This window comes from Clarias gariepinus, chromosome 21 (genome assembly GCF_024256425.1).
Source record: "Clarias gariepinus isolate MV-2021 ecotype Netherlands chromosome 21, CGAR_prim_01v2, whole genome shotgun sequence".
In the NCBI taxonomy this organism is placed as follows: domain Eukaryota; kingdom Metazoa; phylum Chordata; class Actinopteri; order Siluriformes; family Clariidae; genus Clarias; species Clarias gariepinus.
The window spans coordinates 19,710,836-19,728,149 of NC_071120.1; the positions used below are offsets into that span (position 1 = coordinate 19,710,836).

Consider the following 17,314-nt stretch of genomic DNA (forward strand, 5'->3'; position numbering starts at 1 on the left):
ACGAACCAGGCTTGGTTTACGAGCACTGAGTATCATGTATCACGCTTCTGGTTTTGACGCCAAGCGTCATGTAATCACAACCAAGCAAACGCTTTTTCTCTCTCTTGCGCTGCGGAATTGTGGTTAAATCATCTCCTCTGCCTGGTCTTAGTGCCCATCTCTTACTGGTATAATTAACATCCGTGCACGAGTGTACTGTTTACTATAACACTGTGACCACGTTTGTGTGTGTGTGTGTGTAAAACATATTTTATTTTAGTTTGTAAGGGCATGTGTACATTGCGCGTGTACTGTTTCTTATAAACTTTCCCTCTCTAACTTTCAGCCTATGTGCGTTCACTATTCAGCCTCTCTCTCTCTCGCGCGCATTTAGACACACACACACACAAATACACACACACACACACAAATACACATACACAAATACACACACACACACACACACACACACACACACACACACACACACACACACATACACACACATACACACACATACACACACATACACACACATACACACACATACACACACACACACACACACACACATACACACATACACACACACACACATACACACACACACACACATACACACATACACATACACACACACATACACACACACATACACACACACATACACACACACATACACACACACACACACACACACATACACACACACATACACACACACATACACACACACATACACACACACATACACACACACATACACACACACATACACACACACACACACACACACACACACACACATACACACACACATACACACACACATACACACACACATACACACACACATACACACACACATACACACACACACACATACACAACGTGAAACACTTGAACGGAAACACTTATCTGTCAGGACTTTTTTTGAAAAGGTAAAATGCAGGTTGATTTGTTTTATTTTTGCTTTATATTTTGTTTTGTTTTTTGGGCTGTGGAACGAATAATTTCAGTTTCCATTATTTCTTATGGAAAAATTATGCTCGTATTCCGAGGTTTCACTGTATTTAAGTTGTGGCTTTTTTTCCTCAGAATTCTGACTTTTTTCCTTAGAATGACATTTTCTCTTCTGACATTAATCTTAGTATCATGTTCTGACTTTAACCCCAGAATTCTGTTTTGAATAGGTTTTTTTCTAGGACAAAACCCTAGTTTAAATCCATAATTCAAAGGAACTTCTGAGGAGCATTGAAGCCAAAACTATAGTGTGCTAGTGTTTTAGTGTGCTGTGTTCTACAGACTTTTGATTATTACAGTACACTCTTGTACCTGGCTCTTATGGGAGAGCTCGTGGTTGATTCTGCGCAGATCATCCAGCTGATGTCTGAGCTCCACCAGTGCATCATGCTTCTCACAAATGTCTTTCTCCAGCATCTTCATAGACAGTTCCATCTCCTGTCTCATCCCGATCTGTACCTCCAGCTCTTTCTCTACATCCTACACAAAAACGCCATAAATGTAATGTTCATCTGTTTGGCTAATTACTCCCTAAAATGTACACCTTAGATGTTCTTGGGTATAATCTAGCCAAATAAAGACATGCCTACTTTAGACAGAGTGACATGGATTCAATTTCTAACTGACCAGTCTGAGCTGAGTTTCCTCTTTGAGCTGCTTTCGGGTTTCTCCAAGTACTTGTCCGTCTGCGGCTCCATCTGGTCTCAATGCCTGCATAAAACACACAACACTTTTAGTTATTAACTTTAAGAATGTCAGGTTATTTAAAACACCTGAAACAAATTCAAACTGAAATCATTAAGTAAATAAATATACTGACATATTTTGTGGATTGTGTGTGTGTGCGTGTGGTGATTACACAGGTAAAAAAAAAGACGGTATTAATTTAATATTGATAATTAAATTAGTTGGCAAGGAACTTAATTGTCGATTCGTATATGACGTCATCGCACATGGTTCTTGTGCAAACTGTGGAAGCTCTGAAGTGTAGGTGGTAGGCTTATTGGAGTGAGGTGAGTAATAGAGATGAGCGAATCCGGATTCATCCAGGTTAAATAACGAATCACTAATCCTTCTCTTCATTTACTCAGATCAGTTGAGTCCCAAGTTATCTTGTTGCTAACAACATACATAAATACAAACTTATTATAAGGTAATTATACCATTCAACAGTTCTAAGTAGTTGTTAGCTAGTAACAAGAAGCTAACCGGGTTGTTTAGAAAACCTCCTGCATACTCAAAAATAAGAGAGACTCAAAATAGCGGGAACTGATTCGTCATCTGAACTGCGGGACTCGAGAAAAGTCTGATCTGGGGGACTCATGATCATGTGTGTTCATGAGTCCAAAGATTCTGTCAATTCTGAGGATTCGTTAAGCGCCCCTAGGAAGGGGCCATGGCAAAAACAGGCAGAATCTGTATCACAATGACATAACAAACCGCAGCTGTTTTACCTTCACAATATTGTGTAATTAGACGCAGTGCTCTATATCTGATATATTAACGCCAAGCATATTTGTTACGTGTTGGTGTGACGTAGATACGTAAGATATGTAAAACTGGAATGAAAAAATGACTCCGTTCGTAACACATCAGGCTAGTTTTCAACTCCACAACACAACTTTACCAGAATAATAATACTAACAGTGAGACACTTTAGCTCAATGTATGAAATGACTGTATTACATGCATAAAACCTCAAGCTTGAATCCCGGCTTTACCACCTGGGCTTTTTTTTTTTATTTTTTTTATTAATATCTAACTATACCCGATAGCCTATCCATTTTAACTCATAAAAATAACAAATATCAGATACCCCTGCTATATTTATAATCATTGTATTCAATTTCTTTTGCTTTAAATCAAAGATTTTATTTTCATATTTAACATATTCATTTATCAGAGATATGCACTTTTTGTATTTTATTATATTTGTTGTCTAAACTTATTTCTCTGTTCACTTGTCATTAAAATGCACATTTTGCATTAATATTCTTGATTCTCAGTCATTTTTAATTTTTATGGTCAGAAACATATCCAGGCTGATTTATCTAAACCGGGGGATTCAGCGGATCTGTCAGACTCGTAGCACGGAGTGAAACACCCAGATCCTTGGAATCAGTCTGTTCATAAGTCCAAGGATTTGGTGGATACTAGGGATTAGGCGAGTGCCCTCTAGTAAAAGATGTATAGGAAAATGCAGTCAGAATTCCTACTGACTCAAGTGACTTAAAGGATTCATGAGAGCAGGATTTAGAAGGATTCAAATCCGTTAATAGATCTGGGGTTTCATCTCTAATGAGTAATAGCGTTATGGCTAACACCTTTATGAGCAAAAAGTGTGGGAACATTTCACTTTTATCTCAAGCAAAACAGCCAATAGGATCTGAGGAAAAGACTTTGTGCTGGTGGGGGTGTTGCCAAATTTACACCTGCTTGATGACGCCCCTTCACCACAGACCTAATTTCAGTTTCCTAACATTTCAACTTAATAACCGTAATTGACATCTTTAAGTTTTAATTAATAGTTAGATTTTATTTATGCTACTTTTTTTCTGCTTTTCCTTTTTTCTGCTTTTGCTTTGTTTCATTATGAAAGTTCATCAAAAGACAAAATTGTAATGAAGTGTTCATCTTTATCATCTTGATCACATGCACAAAACAACCTCAAGCTAACTTTAAAAGCTGATAGCTAAGTAAGAGCTATTAAGTTATTGTGCAATTTGTAATAAATTGTATGCAGATAAACCGTTTCAATAACCGGTGGATAAATTAATTATCAAAATAGTCATTAGGTGTAGCAATTGACAGGAGTAATACTGTACCTTGCGATTGGACTCAACAAGGTATGAGCTTTCCTCCTTCATTCTTTCTACCTCCTCTTGCAAAGTGATGATTCTGTTGTTTGCGACTGCAAGCTGTAATAAACAGACAAGAGAATTCATGGCAATTTCCAACCTCTTACGACAAACATATTGCCGACCTAAAATGGCAGAGAAAAAAAATGCAACAAGAAAACAAACAAAAAAGTCAGGCTATTGAAAACTAGATTGAAGTCATTCTTTACATGTATATCTAATGATGAAGTAAGATGTTGGATTTAAAGTATCGATACACACCTCCTCTGTAAGTTTTGTGTTGGACTTTTCAAGAGCATCTACTTTGGCTTGTAGGTTATTCACAGAAGCACTGTCAGGGATGATTGATATATACAAGGCTTGCGTTAGCCACACAAGGCCAAACAAATCATAAACCAAAGAAAGAGCTGTGCTACTGACTTTACCTTAAATGTCTGTTGAGCTCCTCAACATAATTTTTCTGGTCGAGGATTGCTGTGATTTGTCCGTCACTAAATTGGGAAGATTTAAAATCCATCAGTAATAGTCAAACCATCGGAAAACATCTAATTTATATTATGGGGTTTAACTCACCCTTCTGTGCTCTTGCTGCTGTGACCTCCATCTTTTAAATACATGGAAAAATCTATCACGCCAACCTGCCAGGATAGCACATAAAAAGCACACACACCCACACACTCCAAATATGTCACCTGAACACCTTGAATGAACATCAGATTTTATATTTACAGCACAAAAAACATCCTACACTGATACTAGCAAGTAATAATAAGTAATACATGTTCAACTACGAAAATCAGAGGGGGGAAAAACAGCAATTGTGATGTAGTGTGATTCTTTTTCTGTGGCAATTAATGCATCATCACACTAACTCTAAAATTGGCTTTTTGAAAGAAAAAAAAGTTAATTACATATTTGAAGCGGTAAAAATGTTGCAGTTCCTCTATAAACCTGCAGGTGATGCACTCTAAACTATTCACACAGTTTATATTAAATAGGGATGTATATAAAATTGTAACATTAACAGAATCGCAAATCAAATCGGCACCTAGTTATCATGAATATCGTATCGGAAAACCCCTGGTGATTCCTGTCCCTATTAAATTGTGTGGGTATGACATTTCATAAAGTACCTGAGAGTCCAAGTCTTCTCCCTTCATACACAAATTTGCATCAATGACATTGAGTCCCACCAACAGTCCAGCAATTACTGCTCCCTCTTCCTCCATCATCAGAGCATTAGGCTCATAGAACTCACTAAGTGGTGGAAACAAAAAAAAGAAACAAAAAAACATTTTAGAGGGAATAAATTTGAAATAAAACTTAACTTGTCACACATACGCCTGCAGATCAGAGCCTACCTTAAAAGATCCTTTCTGTTAATGATGGTCTTCATGTAGTCTGAGAGCTTCTTTTGCATAAGGGCCAGTCTCAGCCATGCTCTGCCTCTTCCCAAAGGAGTTCTAATAGAAGCAAACTAATAAGTACTTGCAAATATGACAGGAAACATGTTTAGAAAGAATAAAACAAGACCTGGCTTACTTGAGGCCAGGAAGGTCTTTGACACTGGCTGTGATTTCACCAGCTTCTGGAGTCAACTTCTCCACTAGCTCCAGAGGACCCCAAAATGACTTGTTCTGACCAAGAAATGTCTTTTTGCCTTTAATATATACCACATAAACAAAATAAATAAAGGGAGAGAGAGAAAGAGAGAGAGGGAGAGTATAAAATAAGGACAATGAAACAGAAAAAAGCAAAATTATTTGTTTTTCAAATTACTCTGCATACTTTTAAGTCCATGTTTCAGGCAGTGCTCCATTACGACAAAGAACTGCTGCAGGGGGGCGTAGTCCGAGTCCAGTGTGCGGCCCAGGTTGAGGGCTGACTCGATCAGGCCCTTTATACTCAGCTTGGCCATATTCATCAGATTAAGCCTCTCGATGGCGATAGGGTCCTTGGGATCTGAAGACACAAGAAACATCACATGGCACATTATAAAGCACTACTGTCAAACAGAATGATGCCAAGCTGCTGGCTTAAAGCAAAAACTCTCAAGATAAATGTGATGGATCAGTTGCTCAATCTGCACTATATACAGTTGTGATAAAAACAAGCTTAATAATGCAGGTCATTTAATTTTTCCCTTCTCGTTTTTGGTGATTAATTTCATGTGTAAGACATGACGATGCACTAGTTAACAGGAGACACAACCATTATGCTAAAATAGTTGCACACGCACACACAGTACGTTATAAGAATAAATGTGAAGAAGACCTAAATATATGTTTGTTAACTTCCTTAACATTTAGTCACCACTCAAGTTCTTCAACTGGTTTGTTACCAATTGGTTTTTAAGTCTCACATAACATCCTCTGCTATATAAATGATAGACCTGGTTTATGAATATGTCACTTCAGTGTTTAAAAAAAGCATTTTGTTTGAAACAAAAAAAAGAAAGTAAAAGATAAAAGCACTAATTATATTCTTGGGCTTTGGCATATAAAGCACTTGTATTGAAACCAATTAATCTACCCTCTCATGGCACTTTCGCACACCATAAAAGTAAAACCTTGTCAAACGTGTGACACCATCCAGTTACATGCACTTAAATACATACACCTCCAAGTATGAGTCATTTATTGCATTTTCTTTCATCTTTTTTTTCTAGCATTCTGCAAGATGTATTAAATGTTTAATTCAGCGACTGAGGTAAACTAGACTTACCATGAAATATACACACCGATGAAATTGTTAGAGCTGATCAATAGTTAGGCTGTCGATTCAATTCGATTTTTGCGTATTTCCGATTATTATCAATTCAACAGGCTAAAGTTTACTGTCCGATTTATTTCAAGCATATTTTATAGTATTAAAATTTCTAAAGTATCTAATGAACACTGAAATGCTGTGTAAATTGTGTTACTGATTCCTTACAGGTTATTTCCCACACAAAGTGATCATCTTATACTGTATTCTGCTTCACACTTCAGTCCAGTATGTGGCAGTAACGCACCAACAACTCAAACCCGTAAGAAAAAGAAGAAATTATTCTTCGCAATACTGTACTGTATTTACAGAAAATGAACGTGGATTTCCTGTTTCCTAATGCTGTGCTATATTTAAGAAATCTGTACATTTTATACAAAGTTTGAAGTTTTAAAAGTTAATGTGATAATTCACAATAAGTGTGAATCCATTCTGAATTGAAACCTGACCCATCGAATCGTTTAATAATTGAATCTATCGAGAATAGATCATTTTAAAAGTGTGAATTAATTCTGAATTAAAACCTGACCCATTGATTTAATAATTAAATTGAATCAATCAAGAATAGATAAATTAAATAAGGTCAGATCATTTAAATCGCACAGCTCTAAAAATGGTTTGGGGTAAAATGCAAAGGACAAAATTATTAATCTAGATAAAACTAATATACTTTTACCAGAGTATCATCTAACAAAAAGATTTCAGTACCAGCATCCTAAAGCAAAATCAAAGCTGTTAGGCAGTTATTAACCTCCAGTCATATGTGCCTCTGCCACGTTTTAACAGATATGCAGGTTCCTCTTGCTTTTTAATACTGAAAGTGTCTGTGCGTTTGGTCCCACAGAAGTATAAACAAACCTTAAACGGTTTCAGTTCTCATGTGAAAAAACGTACAAAAACATAAAGAACAGTTAGTTCACACCAGTATTGATAAATCTATGTGCTTCTTAACCACACTTACACCCTCCATCCCCAGCAGTCAGGCAGTGGTGTGGTACTAAAGGGTCAGATGAGGTGACAAGAAATTCTTAAAACAAACATCTCAGGCCTGCAGTAACTAATCAGAAGTGCAGCGCCCTAGGGAATTAGAGTGGGTGTGAAATGCCTAGAACACCATGCATGTGGCAGGGAAAAAACAGCCAGAGAGAATGGGTGTGACAGACAGAATCTGAGAGAAACAAGCTCATCTAGACAGCTAAGACAAACAAAAGTGAGAAATGGTTCACAAGCACGACAGAGATGGCTGATGAGAGCTCGGGCTTGACGGTAGCCGTGTTGAGCCGCATTCGAGGGGGGAAATGTAGCTGATGCCTGACTAGAGCAGGTCTCGATGGCTACTTGACACAGCTGCTATGGCTTTTTAAACAATGCCTGCGGAGGTGAGAGTGAAGGGAGGAAGCAATGCCACGATACGCACCTTTGAACTCATCAAGCATTTGCATTTGTTCCATCAATTCTGTGAAATCTTCCCATGAGTCTTTGCAAAGGACAATGGAAAAGAATAAAAAAAGATATTTTTTTTTTGTGTGTGTTTCATGCATTTTATCAACTATCAAACACACCAAACATGATGTGAAATGAATCTATACCGATTGGACACATTGATTAATTATCTTTTAATATGTTACTATTTATAAACTAACACAAAGATTGTATAGAACGTACTGTAATCACTAATACAGTTAGGATCTGTTTACTATTTCTCGATTCTCAAAAGCTGTTAAGTTTTAACTTCCGCTTAATGTGCGGTGCTTTCTCCCTGTAATATGACAAGCTGCGTTTTCCTGTCTTGCTAACTTTATAAGAGAGAAAAGTGGCTAGCTTAGGTTATTCTACATCATCAAACATAACTAGAAATAAATACAAAGTGCAATATTTCCTACCTTAATGAATAAAAATAGTTACTGGCAAACTGCTGTCATATAAGAAGAATAAAACACAATGGCTAATGCTGTTATTGGAAAATAATCAATGTTATGGTCATAGCACGCCATCATTGATGTACTTACACCAGCAAGAAATCTTCGTTTATCGGTTATGTAAAGACAGTGTTTTGTAGAAAATACCATGATTATTGGTGCTTAGTTCAAAAGCTCACCTATATTTACTTTCCAGTACTTGTATATTAAATCATCCACAAATAATAGCATTATTACTTAAATACTTTTTGGAGCACTGGTGGCTTTGGAATAGGTTTCTCGCCTGCCATGTAAAAGGCCCAAATTCAGTTCCCACCCAATGCCCAAATCTCAGGCACTGGATGCAGATCCGACCTCAAGCCCGGGTAAAATGAGAGAGTTGTGTTAGGAACTTGTGTGCGGATCAGATGATGTGCTGTGGTGACCACTTGATGGGAGAAGTCAAAAGTCCAACAACAAGAACTTACTTTCTTTTTTAACGCCATGCCAGGTTCTATGGCTATATTCATGGCGAGAAGCATTTTTGTTATTTAATATTAAAACTAAATAAGATGTTTAAAATTTATTTTTTCTAAGAACTTTAAAACTACATTTGGATACTTTTTTTAAGTATCAACAGAATAAGACAAAGTTCCTTAAAGGAGTAAAAGAGTTACAGTCAAATAAAATATTTGATGGACAGAAGGGTTCACAACAACTTAAATGCTTATTGTTTAGCCCACCCACCCTATCCATAAAAATATATGTTCTGGCCTGCCATAAAATACACATTGTCTTAAAAGCAGGTTTATGTAGCATGAGGAGAGCCATAAAAATGTCTGAGAACAGAACAAGCCTCAAAGGCAGCACAAGGACTTGGTTTAGATAGTGACTTTTGCTGATAAGGGTGTCTGAATAATTTGTAATCTCACTTTAAACAATAATTGTGCACACTATATAATATTGCACAATGATAAATACAAATTTTTATACACAAAATGTGTATTTATTGTTTAAAGTGAGATTACAAATTATTCAGACACCCAACAATGTGATTTTTCTGGATTTTGTTTTTCTTATTTATTTTGTCTCACATAGTTGAGGTATACCTATGATGGAAATTACAGGCCTCTCTCATTTTTTAAAGTGGGAGAACTTGCACAATTGGTGGCTGACTAAATACTTTTTTGCCCCGCTGTATATTGTTTTCATTAAATGCCATACATGAGAAATATGAGGGACGTTCAAGTGAAATAGCGACTTGTGATGAATGAAAAACTATTTGTAAAACTTGTCAAATTTCCCCAAAAATTAACTCATTAAAAACAATTTTAGCTTTTTTAAAAAGGTAAAATTTTTTCCAAAACATTTCTAAGCATTTATAAAAAACGCTAGGTCACTAGGGATAGTTTTAATATTTGATCTCTAGTGGCCTAATAATGTCCTGGTTTCGATTCCCACATCAGATCTGTGTGCATGTTCTTCTGTACTTAGTGGGTTTCCTCCGGGTACTCCGGTTTCCTCCCACAGTCCAATGACATGCAAAGTCGCCTAATTGGAGTTCCCAAATTGGCCATAGTGTGTAAACGCGCATGTGAAAGTTGACCGGCGGTCCTACCATGGTCGTATATATGGGAAGAAATATAATGGTCATCTTTGGCCTCTACAGAGGTTCCTAGATGGATGGATGGACCTGATATTATTTAATGGAGGAAGAATATTTTTTTCTGCATGCCTTAAATTGCCCTAATTGGGATAAAGTTTTTTTTTCTTTGAATTAAATTAAATGGCTGACACAGATTAAAAGATTTTTGCAGGCATTTGCATAAATTAATCCTTAGCAGTTCAGGTTTTGTGAAAGTGCCACAGGTCATCCACATTTTAATAAACAAATGTACTTCTTATAATACAGGCGTCATATTCTTTGGTACTTTAAAAGGTACAAAATATATATATATTTTTCTTATTTCATGTTTTTGTAAAAATCTTACTGCATTAAAAAAAGGCAAATAAAAATGTTCAATATTGTTGCAAATTTAATAAGCTAAATTCATCTTAAAAATGGCACTATCACTGTAGAACTGTATGTTTCCGCACACAGAGCATTCATCGTTTAAATAAAATCCAATATTTGTCTAAATGAACGTCTCTGGGAGACTATGATATCCATTAACAACTTTTAAAAGCAAACAGCATGCAGTTCTCTTTGCCTAGCTCCTCTACAGATTACATGCAACATCCACTCATAAAAGGCTCTCGTTTCAGTAAGATGCATTAAAATGCAGACGACACACAATGACAAATGCTGTCTGTACGTATAAATTGTTGCTTCACGGTCTTAATGCGTGAGGCGCAACACACGAATTTGAGCTGACTCCTGTCATGGCATTGTGTTCCCCTGTGGAGATGGATGTCAAATATTATATCATATATAAAATAACCTAAGAAATCCCTTATAACTTATTAAACATAATGAATTTTATCGTTACCTAAATGCATTTTTAAAAGAGTAGATGGCTTTTAAACTCTGCATCTTTGCAATGCGAATAGGATTGCACTAACTAGAACGACAGATGCTGTAATTTAGCCCAGAGAGCCTGGAGTGTCTCCGCCTTAATCACGACTCCACGCACAAACACACCAAGCGTGTGTATAACCACGCTCATCATACGAGCTTTATCTGATCCCGGCAGATTACTAAAACTGGCACAAAGGAAACATATATTATCTTAAACTAGACTGTAATTAGGTTGCTCTGCAAATACATACTGTTCATGTGTTTGCTATTGTAACCGGACAAGCCTGCTCCTAACAGCACTAAGACTATAAGAGCATGAAAAAGGACAACATTATGTTCACTGAAACACACAAATATTGTTTAGTAGAGTTTTTAAAAGCAGATCATGGTTATATGTTAATAAGTAGCACATAATGAACTGAAAAAGAAATCAGAGTAGCACGTGCAGAGCATTGGAATAAGTTATGGCATCCTGAATAATATTTAGGATACTTCAGGATACATCTATGCTTTAAAGACTGAGGATGGACCTAAAAGCATAATCAGTATGAACACTCCTTATCATGGTTTAATTGACTTTCACTAGATATTTAAAACGCAAGTGTGTTTTGGTTGTCTTTCACTTTTGTCAGTTTGGCCAAACACACAATTCTTGTCAGGATTGCATGCAACATCAACACTAGAAATTATTACTAACTAAAAATCACTGAATCCAGTTTAAAAATCACTCGCTCATTAACCTGAAAAACATTTTGTAACTGGTGTGCATACTGTAGGCTTCCTGCAAAGAGGAAATGGTCCTGCATATAACTCAATAACGATTATCGGACGCATTAGCAAGACAAAAGCCAACATGGCAGAGCCCCAGGCTTTCCTCTTCAATGCTTATAACTGTGCGCCTGTTTCATTTTTACATGCCATTCAAGGAAATATCAACATGGATTTTTTTTTAAAATAACCAAGGATGAATAGTAATAATAATAATAATAGTGAAGAATAAAGAAACGCCTTAGAGTCTTAAACTACATTTCCCAGAAGTCTCACTGAGCAGCATGGAGGCTAGTGCGCCTACCTTCATGCGCTGGCTCAGGCTCGGGAGTGAGCGAGATGTCATTGAGTTCACGCAGACACAGCCACTCGCCGTCCACAGACACGCGGAAGTTGCACAGGTAGATGGTCTCGCGGGCAGCCTGCGTGATCTTGTCCGTGGTGGGGGTGGGTGCCTCGCTCTGCGGCGTCAGATCCGACATGGTGACTCAGCTGTAAGGCCCAGTGACTATGACAATAACAACAACAACGATGGCCTCCCTCGCGTTAGGGCCCAGACACGGAGCAGAGCACAGACTAAATAGGAATGAAAACAACCTCCTACCAACGGTTCTTCAAAGACAGGAGGAAACAGGAAACAATAGGAGAAGACAAATGAAAGAAAAACAGGAGCAAATTAAGTATTTTTTTTTCCTTTAGGAAAAAGAAAAGCAGAAGGAAACGTCCCCTCGTGATTAATTGAGGAGAGAATCCGCTGCATAGAATAGAGGCTGTTTTCTGGTCTGAACAAGAGGCTTGAGATGCTGCAAACAGCTCAGTGGTGGAGCAACAATCACAACCTCTCTCTCTCTCTCTCTCTCTCCCCCCTCTCGCTCCGCACAGCCCCCGCTCGAGCTAACTGGATTGGCTGTTTGCGCTGCAACTGAGTGGGTGTTGACCAAGATGGCTGCTGTGATGCTGAGCGGCATTGTTGGAGTCACGTGAGCAGATGGTGCAAGTGGGGAGAGATGCGTCCCCAGGGGATCGGGATGATGCAGGAGTGTGCTCATCCATGATCCGTTTCTCTTGGCTCAATAAGGCTGCCTCAGAAAAGCACAGGCTTTACTAATCGAGCCTCATGAACAGAATGCCTTTGCTGCTTCATGCCTCATATATTGCACTGATTACTGATTTAAACTGCACCTGTTGATCATAAAGATAAGCTCTAGCCTTTTAAAAAAAATTTTTATAAGTGTTTAATGCAGCACAGCAATACTCAAACGCTAGTTAGGAAGTAACGCAAGATGATAGTAAATCAATAAAAAGGTGACAAATCTGTGCCTCTCAAGGACAGAGCTAGCATGCTGAGACACATGTGGGGGGATACAAGAAAACTGCATTAGCCCTGATTGATAAACGTAGATATATTATACACGGCATCACAATAGTAAATTTTGCGTGCTGGAGTAAGAAACAAAAGAAAATGAGCGTTATATAATAATCTGATTCTTTAGCAAAAAATATACAGTACTCAGCTGTTACATCCTTATTTAAATTAACATTATCTTTGCCATTTAGTGTTTTAGGAACATTTTTATCAGATGAGGAACCGGACAGCATCAAAAATTCATGAAAAGTGCTTGCAGATTGATTATTTCACTGCTAGCAAACAAGCCTCTGTGTGTGCGTGTGTGCGTGCATGCGTGTGTTGGAGCAATGACTCAGGCCAAAAAAAAAAAAAAAAACGGTTTGGAATTATTATAATTTGAATGATTGTAATCACTTGTCATATTTTGCATATACAGTGAAAGCTCAGATTGTGAGTAACGGGGTTTGCAAGCGAATTATGCTCGTAATCCAAGGTTCCACTGTATCTCCTGAAGTGGCCAAGATGAAAGTTCAAGACTTAATCAACCAAATTCAAACAAAAAGATTGTGTGTGGTTTGTATGTATTTTACTGTCAGTACTCGCCTTTCTATCCATCCATCATTTATACTGCTGATCCTGTGCAGGGTCACTGAGGACTTGGAGCCTATCCCAGGGGACCCTGGAACGGGGTGGCCACTCATCACAGAGCACAAGCCTATTATACATTACAGGCAATTTGGAAACCCAATCAGCCTACATCGCTTGTCTTTGTGCTAAAAGACTTAAAGAAAACCCATTAAGCAGAGAAAGGGCTTCCAAATCCATGCATCTAGACTGGAAGCAAGATTAAACCACCAACCATGGAGGTGTGAGGCAACAGTGCTAATCAATGAGCCACTGTGAATCCTATTCCCTTTTCAACTAGTAAAAAAAAGGCAAAAACATCTCACCACACACAGTATCTGGTTTAATAATGATTATTGAAACACTAAAATTAGTTTCACTGTCCTGTCATTTAACTGCCACTATCCCGGAAAAAACAAGCATTTTATTAATCATTTAGGATCATGAGTTTTCATAACATTTCGAAAAGTGACATTTTATTATAAAAACCAACAACAGAAAACACTATCTTGGAATAAACATCTAAATATTTCTTTCTACACTGTAAAACAATGCTGAAAGCATCCAAAATACGCAATCTCAATTGAAAAGTTAATATTGATATGTATCCGTTATTTATGCTCTGTGAATCCTTTATAACAGCTCTAATCTAAGGTGTTGTTTGTTTATTGGTGAGGCCGGTAACTCTAAATGAACTTCTCCTCTGCAGAGCTAAGTTTTGGTCTTGCTTTCCTGGGCTGTTCTTAATGAGTGCCAGTTTCATCATGGTGATTGAGGAGTTTTCCAAAAGCACTTGACAATACTGTTCCGGCAAGAACTATTCCAGAACGGTTGACCTTCGAGTTTTAAAATAACAACTGACTGTTGTCTGTTACATAAATCTATGTGTTTTGTTTTTGTTCTAAAATGTAAAAAACAAATTCAAAATTGTCTCCAAACTTTTGACTGGTACTGTATAAGTATGAGGATTATACACGCATTAATAAATAAATCTATCTACAATATAAAAAGTAAACAGCCTGAACTGTCATGCAGCCACGGTTAGTGTTATTTCTTTCATAATTACCCTCTATTACACAGCTCTGCCAATAACAGTTACACCCAACTCCTACTTACTAAACAGCCATGAGATGGGATTATCTGGGATTAAGAATAAATGCAAACAATTTATAAATACAAAGGAATGTACGAGTTTAGGTATGTACAGTAATGTTTGGGAGTTTGAATAATACTGTTATCTTTAAGATTTCACACTCCTAATCATTAGAACTATTTCGGAAAACTTTAGGAGAAGAGAGAATGGAATATTAAGTCTTTACTCTGGATTTGATAAATTGGACTCTTTGTGCAAATCTCAGCATTCAGTGACACAGAATTCAGGTTAAAGAGACGGTTATGGTTTGGTTTTCACTCAGGTTTGTTGACTAAGCAAGCTACTAACTGCACTGCTGGAGTCTCAGCTTGCACTGTTATTATCATAAGCACCACTTGTCAAGCAGCCTACTGTGTGCTCCAAACAGATTTCAATGACCAGTTGTGTCTTTTGTTGCACTGGGTGTTGTATCTTTTGTTGAGATGTACATACAGTAGTTTTAAATCGATCCATCTATATCTGTAGGAGTTTAAATCCTCTGGACCTCCGTTTAGATTTGTAATTAGATACATTATCAGCTTGATGGCAGGAATCTTTGCACACAGCTCATTTCTGGAGTGTTTAGTTGGTAAGGTGTACACTAACTTATCTATCCATGTAACCATAAAAACAAAGGGATACAAATTGAGATCTTGTGATTGTCATACAAACTTGTCTATAAAGTTTACAAGGAGTGGGAAGAAGTAAAACATTTAGTGAGAATCTTTTTTTGTGGGTAGACATGTCTTGCTGATAAAGAAACATTGAGAACAAATGATTAGGCTGGGTCAAGCTGACAGGAACACTATATTAAGTCAAATAAGCATTACTTTAGAACAAGCAGAAAAGCATCTCATAATGCACATGCTGAATTGTAAGACAGATGTGCTTCAACAGCGGAAATCACTAACATGCTCCACCTGAGAAGTGGAGCATTTTTTACTCCACCTGTATGCCAGCAGTATTCTCTCCCTATACTTCTATCATACATTTCTAACAACATATCATCACTCCCTTTCTGACCTCAAAACATATTTAATTACACTCTGCACGATTCCTTTGAATTTCATATAGTAACATATGCAATTTATCCGAGAAGGGCTGGTTCTCTTTGTTTAATTTTCAGGTTCTTCAAAAACTCAAACTTTTAAAGGAAAAACCCTTCCTGAACAACTTTCACATTCACTATCTGATTCGTATTCGTGTATAATATGTCCTCTATGATTAAACTGAAACCTTGTTTAAAAAAAATAAAATAAATAAATTTCATTACTTGCATGGGATTTCACAGACCAACGTTGCTAATAATACTTTTGCGGAAATTTTTCTTCTTTTTCTAACTTCCACTGAAGCTCCAGTGATGTTCTCGTCCATCATACTGAACAGTAATTTTCAACTAAAATTATTTTGTGCAGTTGATGTTTGACAAAATAATGATCTTACCAAAACAGTCCAAAGGTAAGATGTATATTGAACTAGTCAAATATTAGCATTGACATGTTGGTGCATTTCCAATTTCATGGCCTCCAAAATGAGCCACAATGTCGTACTGACAGAGGATTAAACTCCATCTCTACTACAGAGCACAATGCAACAAAGCTCGTTCTGTCTGTCAAGCTCTTTCACTCTAGACTAACATACCAGATTCCAAATTTTCATCTTTCAACTTGCTCTCTTCCCATCGCTCCTACTACTGATTTTTTTTGTTTCCACTAGCATGGTCATCCTCTGACCTCAGAGTAGCACATAAACACTAACTTGACACAGGAATAATAAAAACACATTTGCACCAAAAGCATTTAACATATCAGAAATACACTGATCAGCCTTAACATTAAAACCACTGACAGATGGTGAGAATATTTTAAATTACCTTGTTACATGACACCTCTAAAATAATGGGATATATTAAACAGCAAGTAACCTATCAGTTTTTAAGGTTGATGTGCTGGAAGCAGTAAAAATGGGCGAGTGAATGGATCCAAAGAATTTTGATAAGGGACAAATTGTGATGTCTACTGAGCAAATCCAAAACAGCAGGTCTTGTGGGGTGTTTCCAGTATCCAGTGGTTAGTACCAACCAAAAGTGCCCTGCCATGCTGCAAACATAGTACAGGAATGCTTTCAGAAAAATGATAAAGAGTTCAAGGTGTCTGGCCGTTAAATTCCTCAGATATTAATCTGCTCAAGCATCTGTTGGATGTGCTGGACAAACAAGTCTGATACATGGGGGCCGCACCTTGCAACCAACATTACTTAAAGGATCTGCTGCTGATGACTGGTTGCCGGATACCTTAGCACACCTTTAGAGGTCTAATGGAGTCAAAATGTCAATAAATCAAAGCTGTTTTGGACCCACAAGGGAGACCTACACAATATTAAGTCGGTAGTTTTAATGTA

At 37.2% G+C, this 17,314-nt stretch overlaps 1 protein-coding gene across 5 annotated transcripts in view; it reads right to left on the reverse strand.

The window, feature by feature from the left end:
- Positions 1-17,314, reverse strand: part of rufy3 (RUN and FYVE domain containing 3) — a 28,152-nt gene that overhangs the window by 8,456 nt on the left and 2,382 nt on the right. For 3 of the 5 annotated variants that reach the window (XM_053480617.1, XM_053480616.1, XM_053480619.1), the window contains exons 2-11: positions 5,649-5,822; positions 5,403-5,520; positions 5,222-5,323; positions 4,994-5,117; positions 4,434-4,498; positions 4,286-4,351; positions 4,122-4,191; positions 3,828-3,920; positions 1,630-1,713; positions 1,315-1,482 (exon numbers count right to left, since the gene is read on the reverse strand). In XM_053480617.1, coding sequence (XP_053336592.1) covers positions 1,315-1,482; positions 1,630-1,713; positions 3,828-3,920; positions 4,122-4,191; positions 4,286-4,351; positions 4,434-4,498; positions 4,994-5,117; positions 5,222-5,323; positions 5,403-5,520; positions 5,649-5,822 — 1,064 coding nt within the window. Of the gene's footprint in view, positions 1-1,314; positions 1,483-1,629; positions 1,714-3,827; positions 3,921-4,121; positions 4,192-4,285; positions 4,352-4,433; positions 4,499-4,993; positions 5,118-5,221; positions 5,324-5,402; positions 5,521-5,648; positions 5,823-12,114; positions 13,322-17,314 lie in introns of those variants that run through there. The other 2 variants (XM_053480618.1, XM_053480621.1) reach the window with 2 other exon arrangements.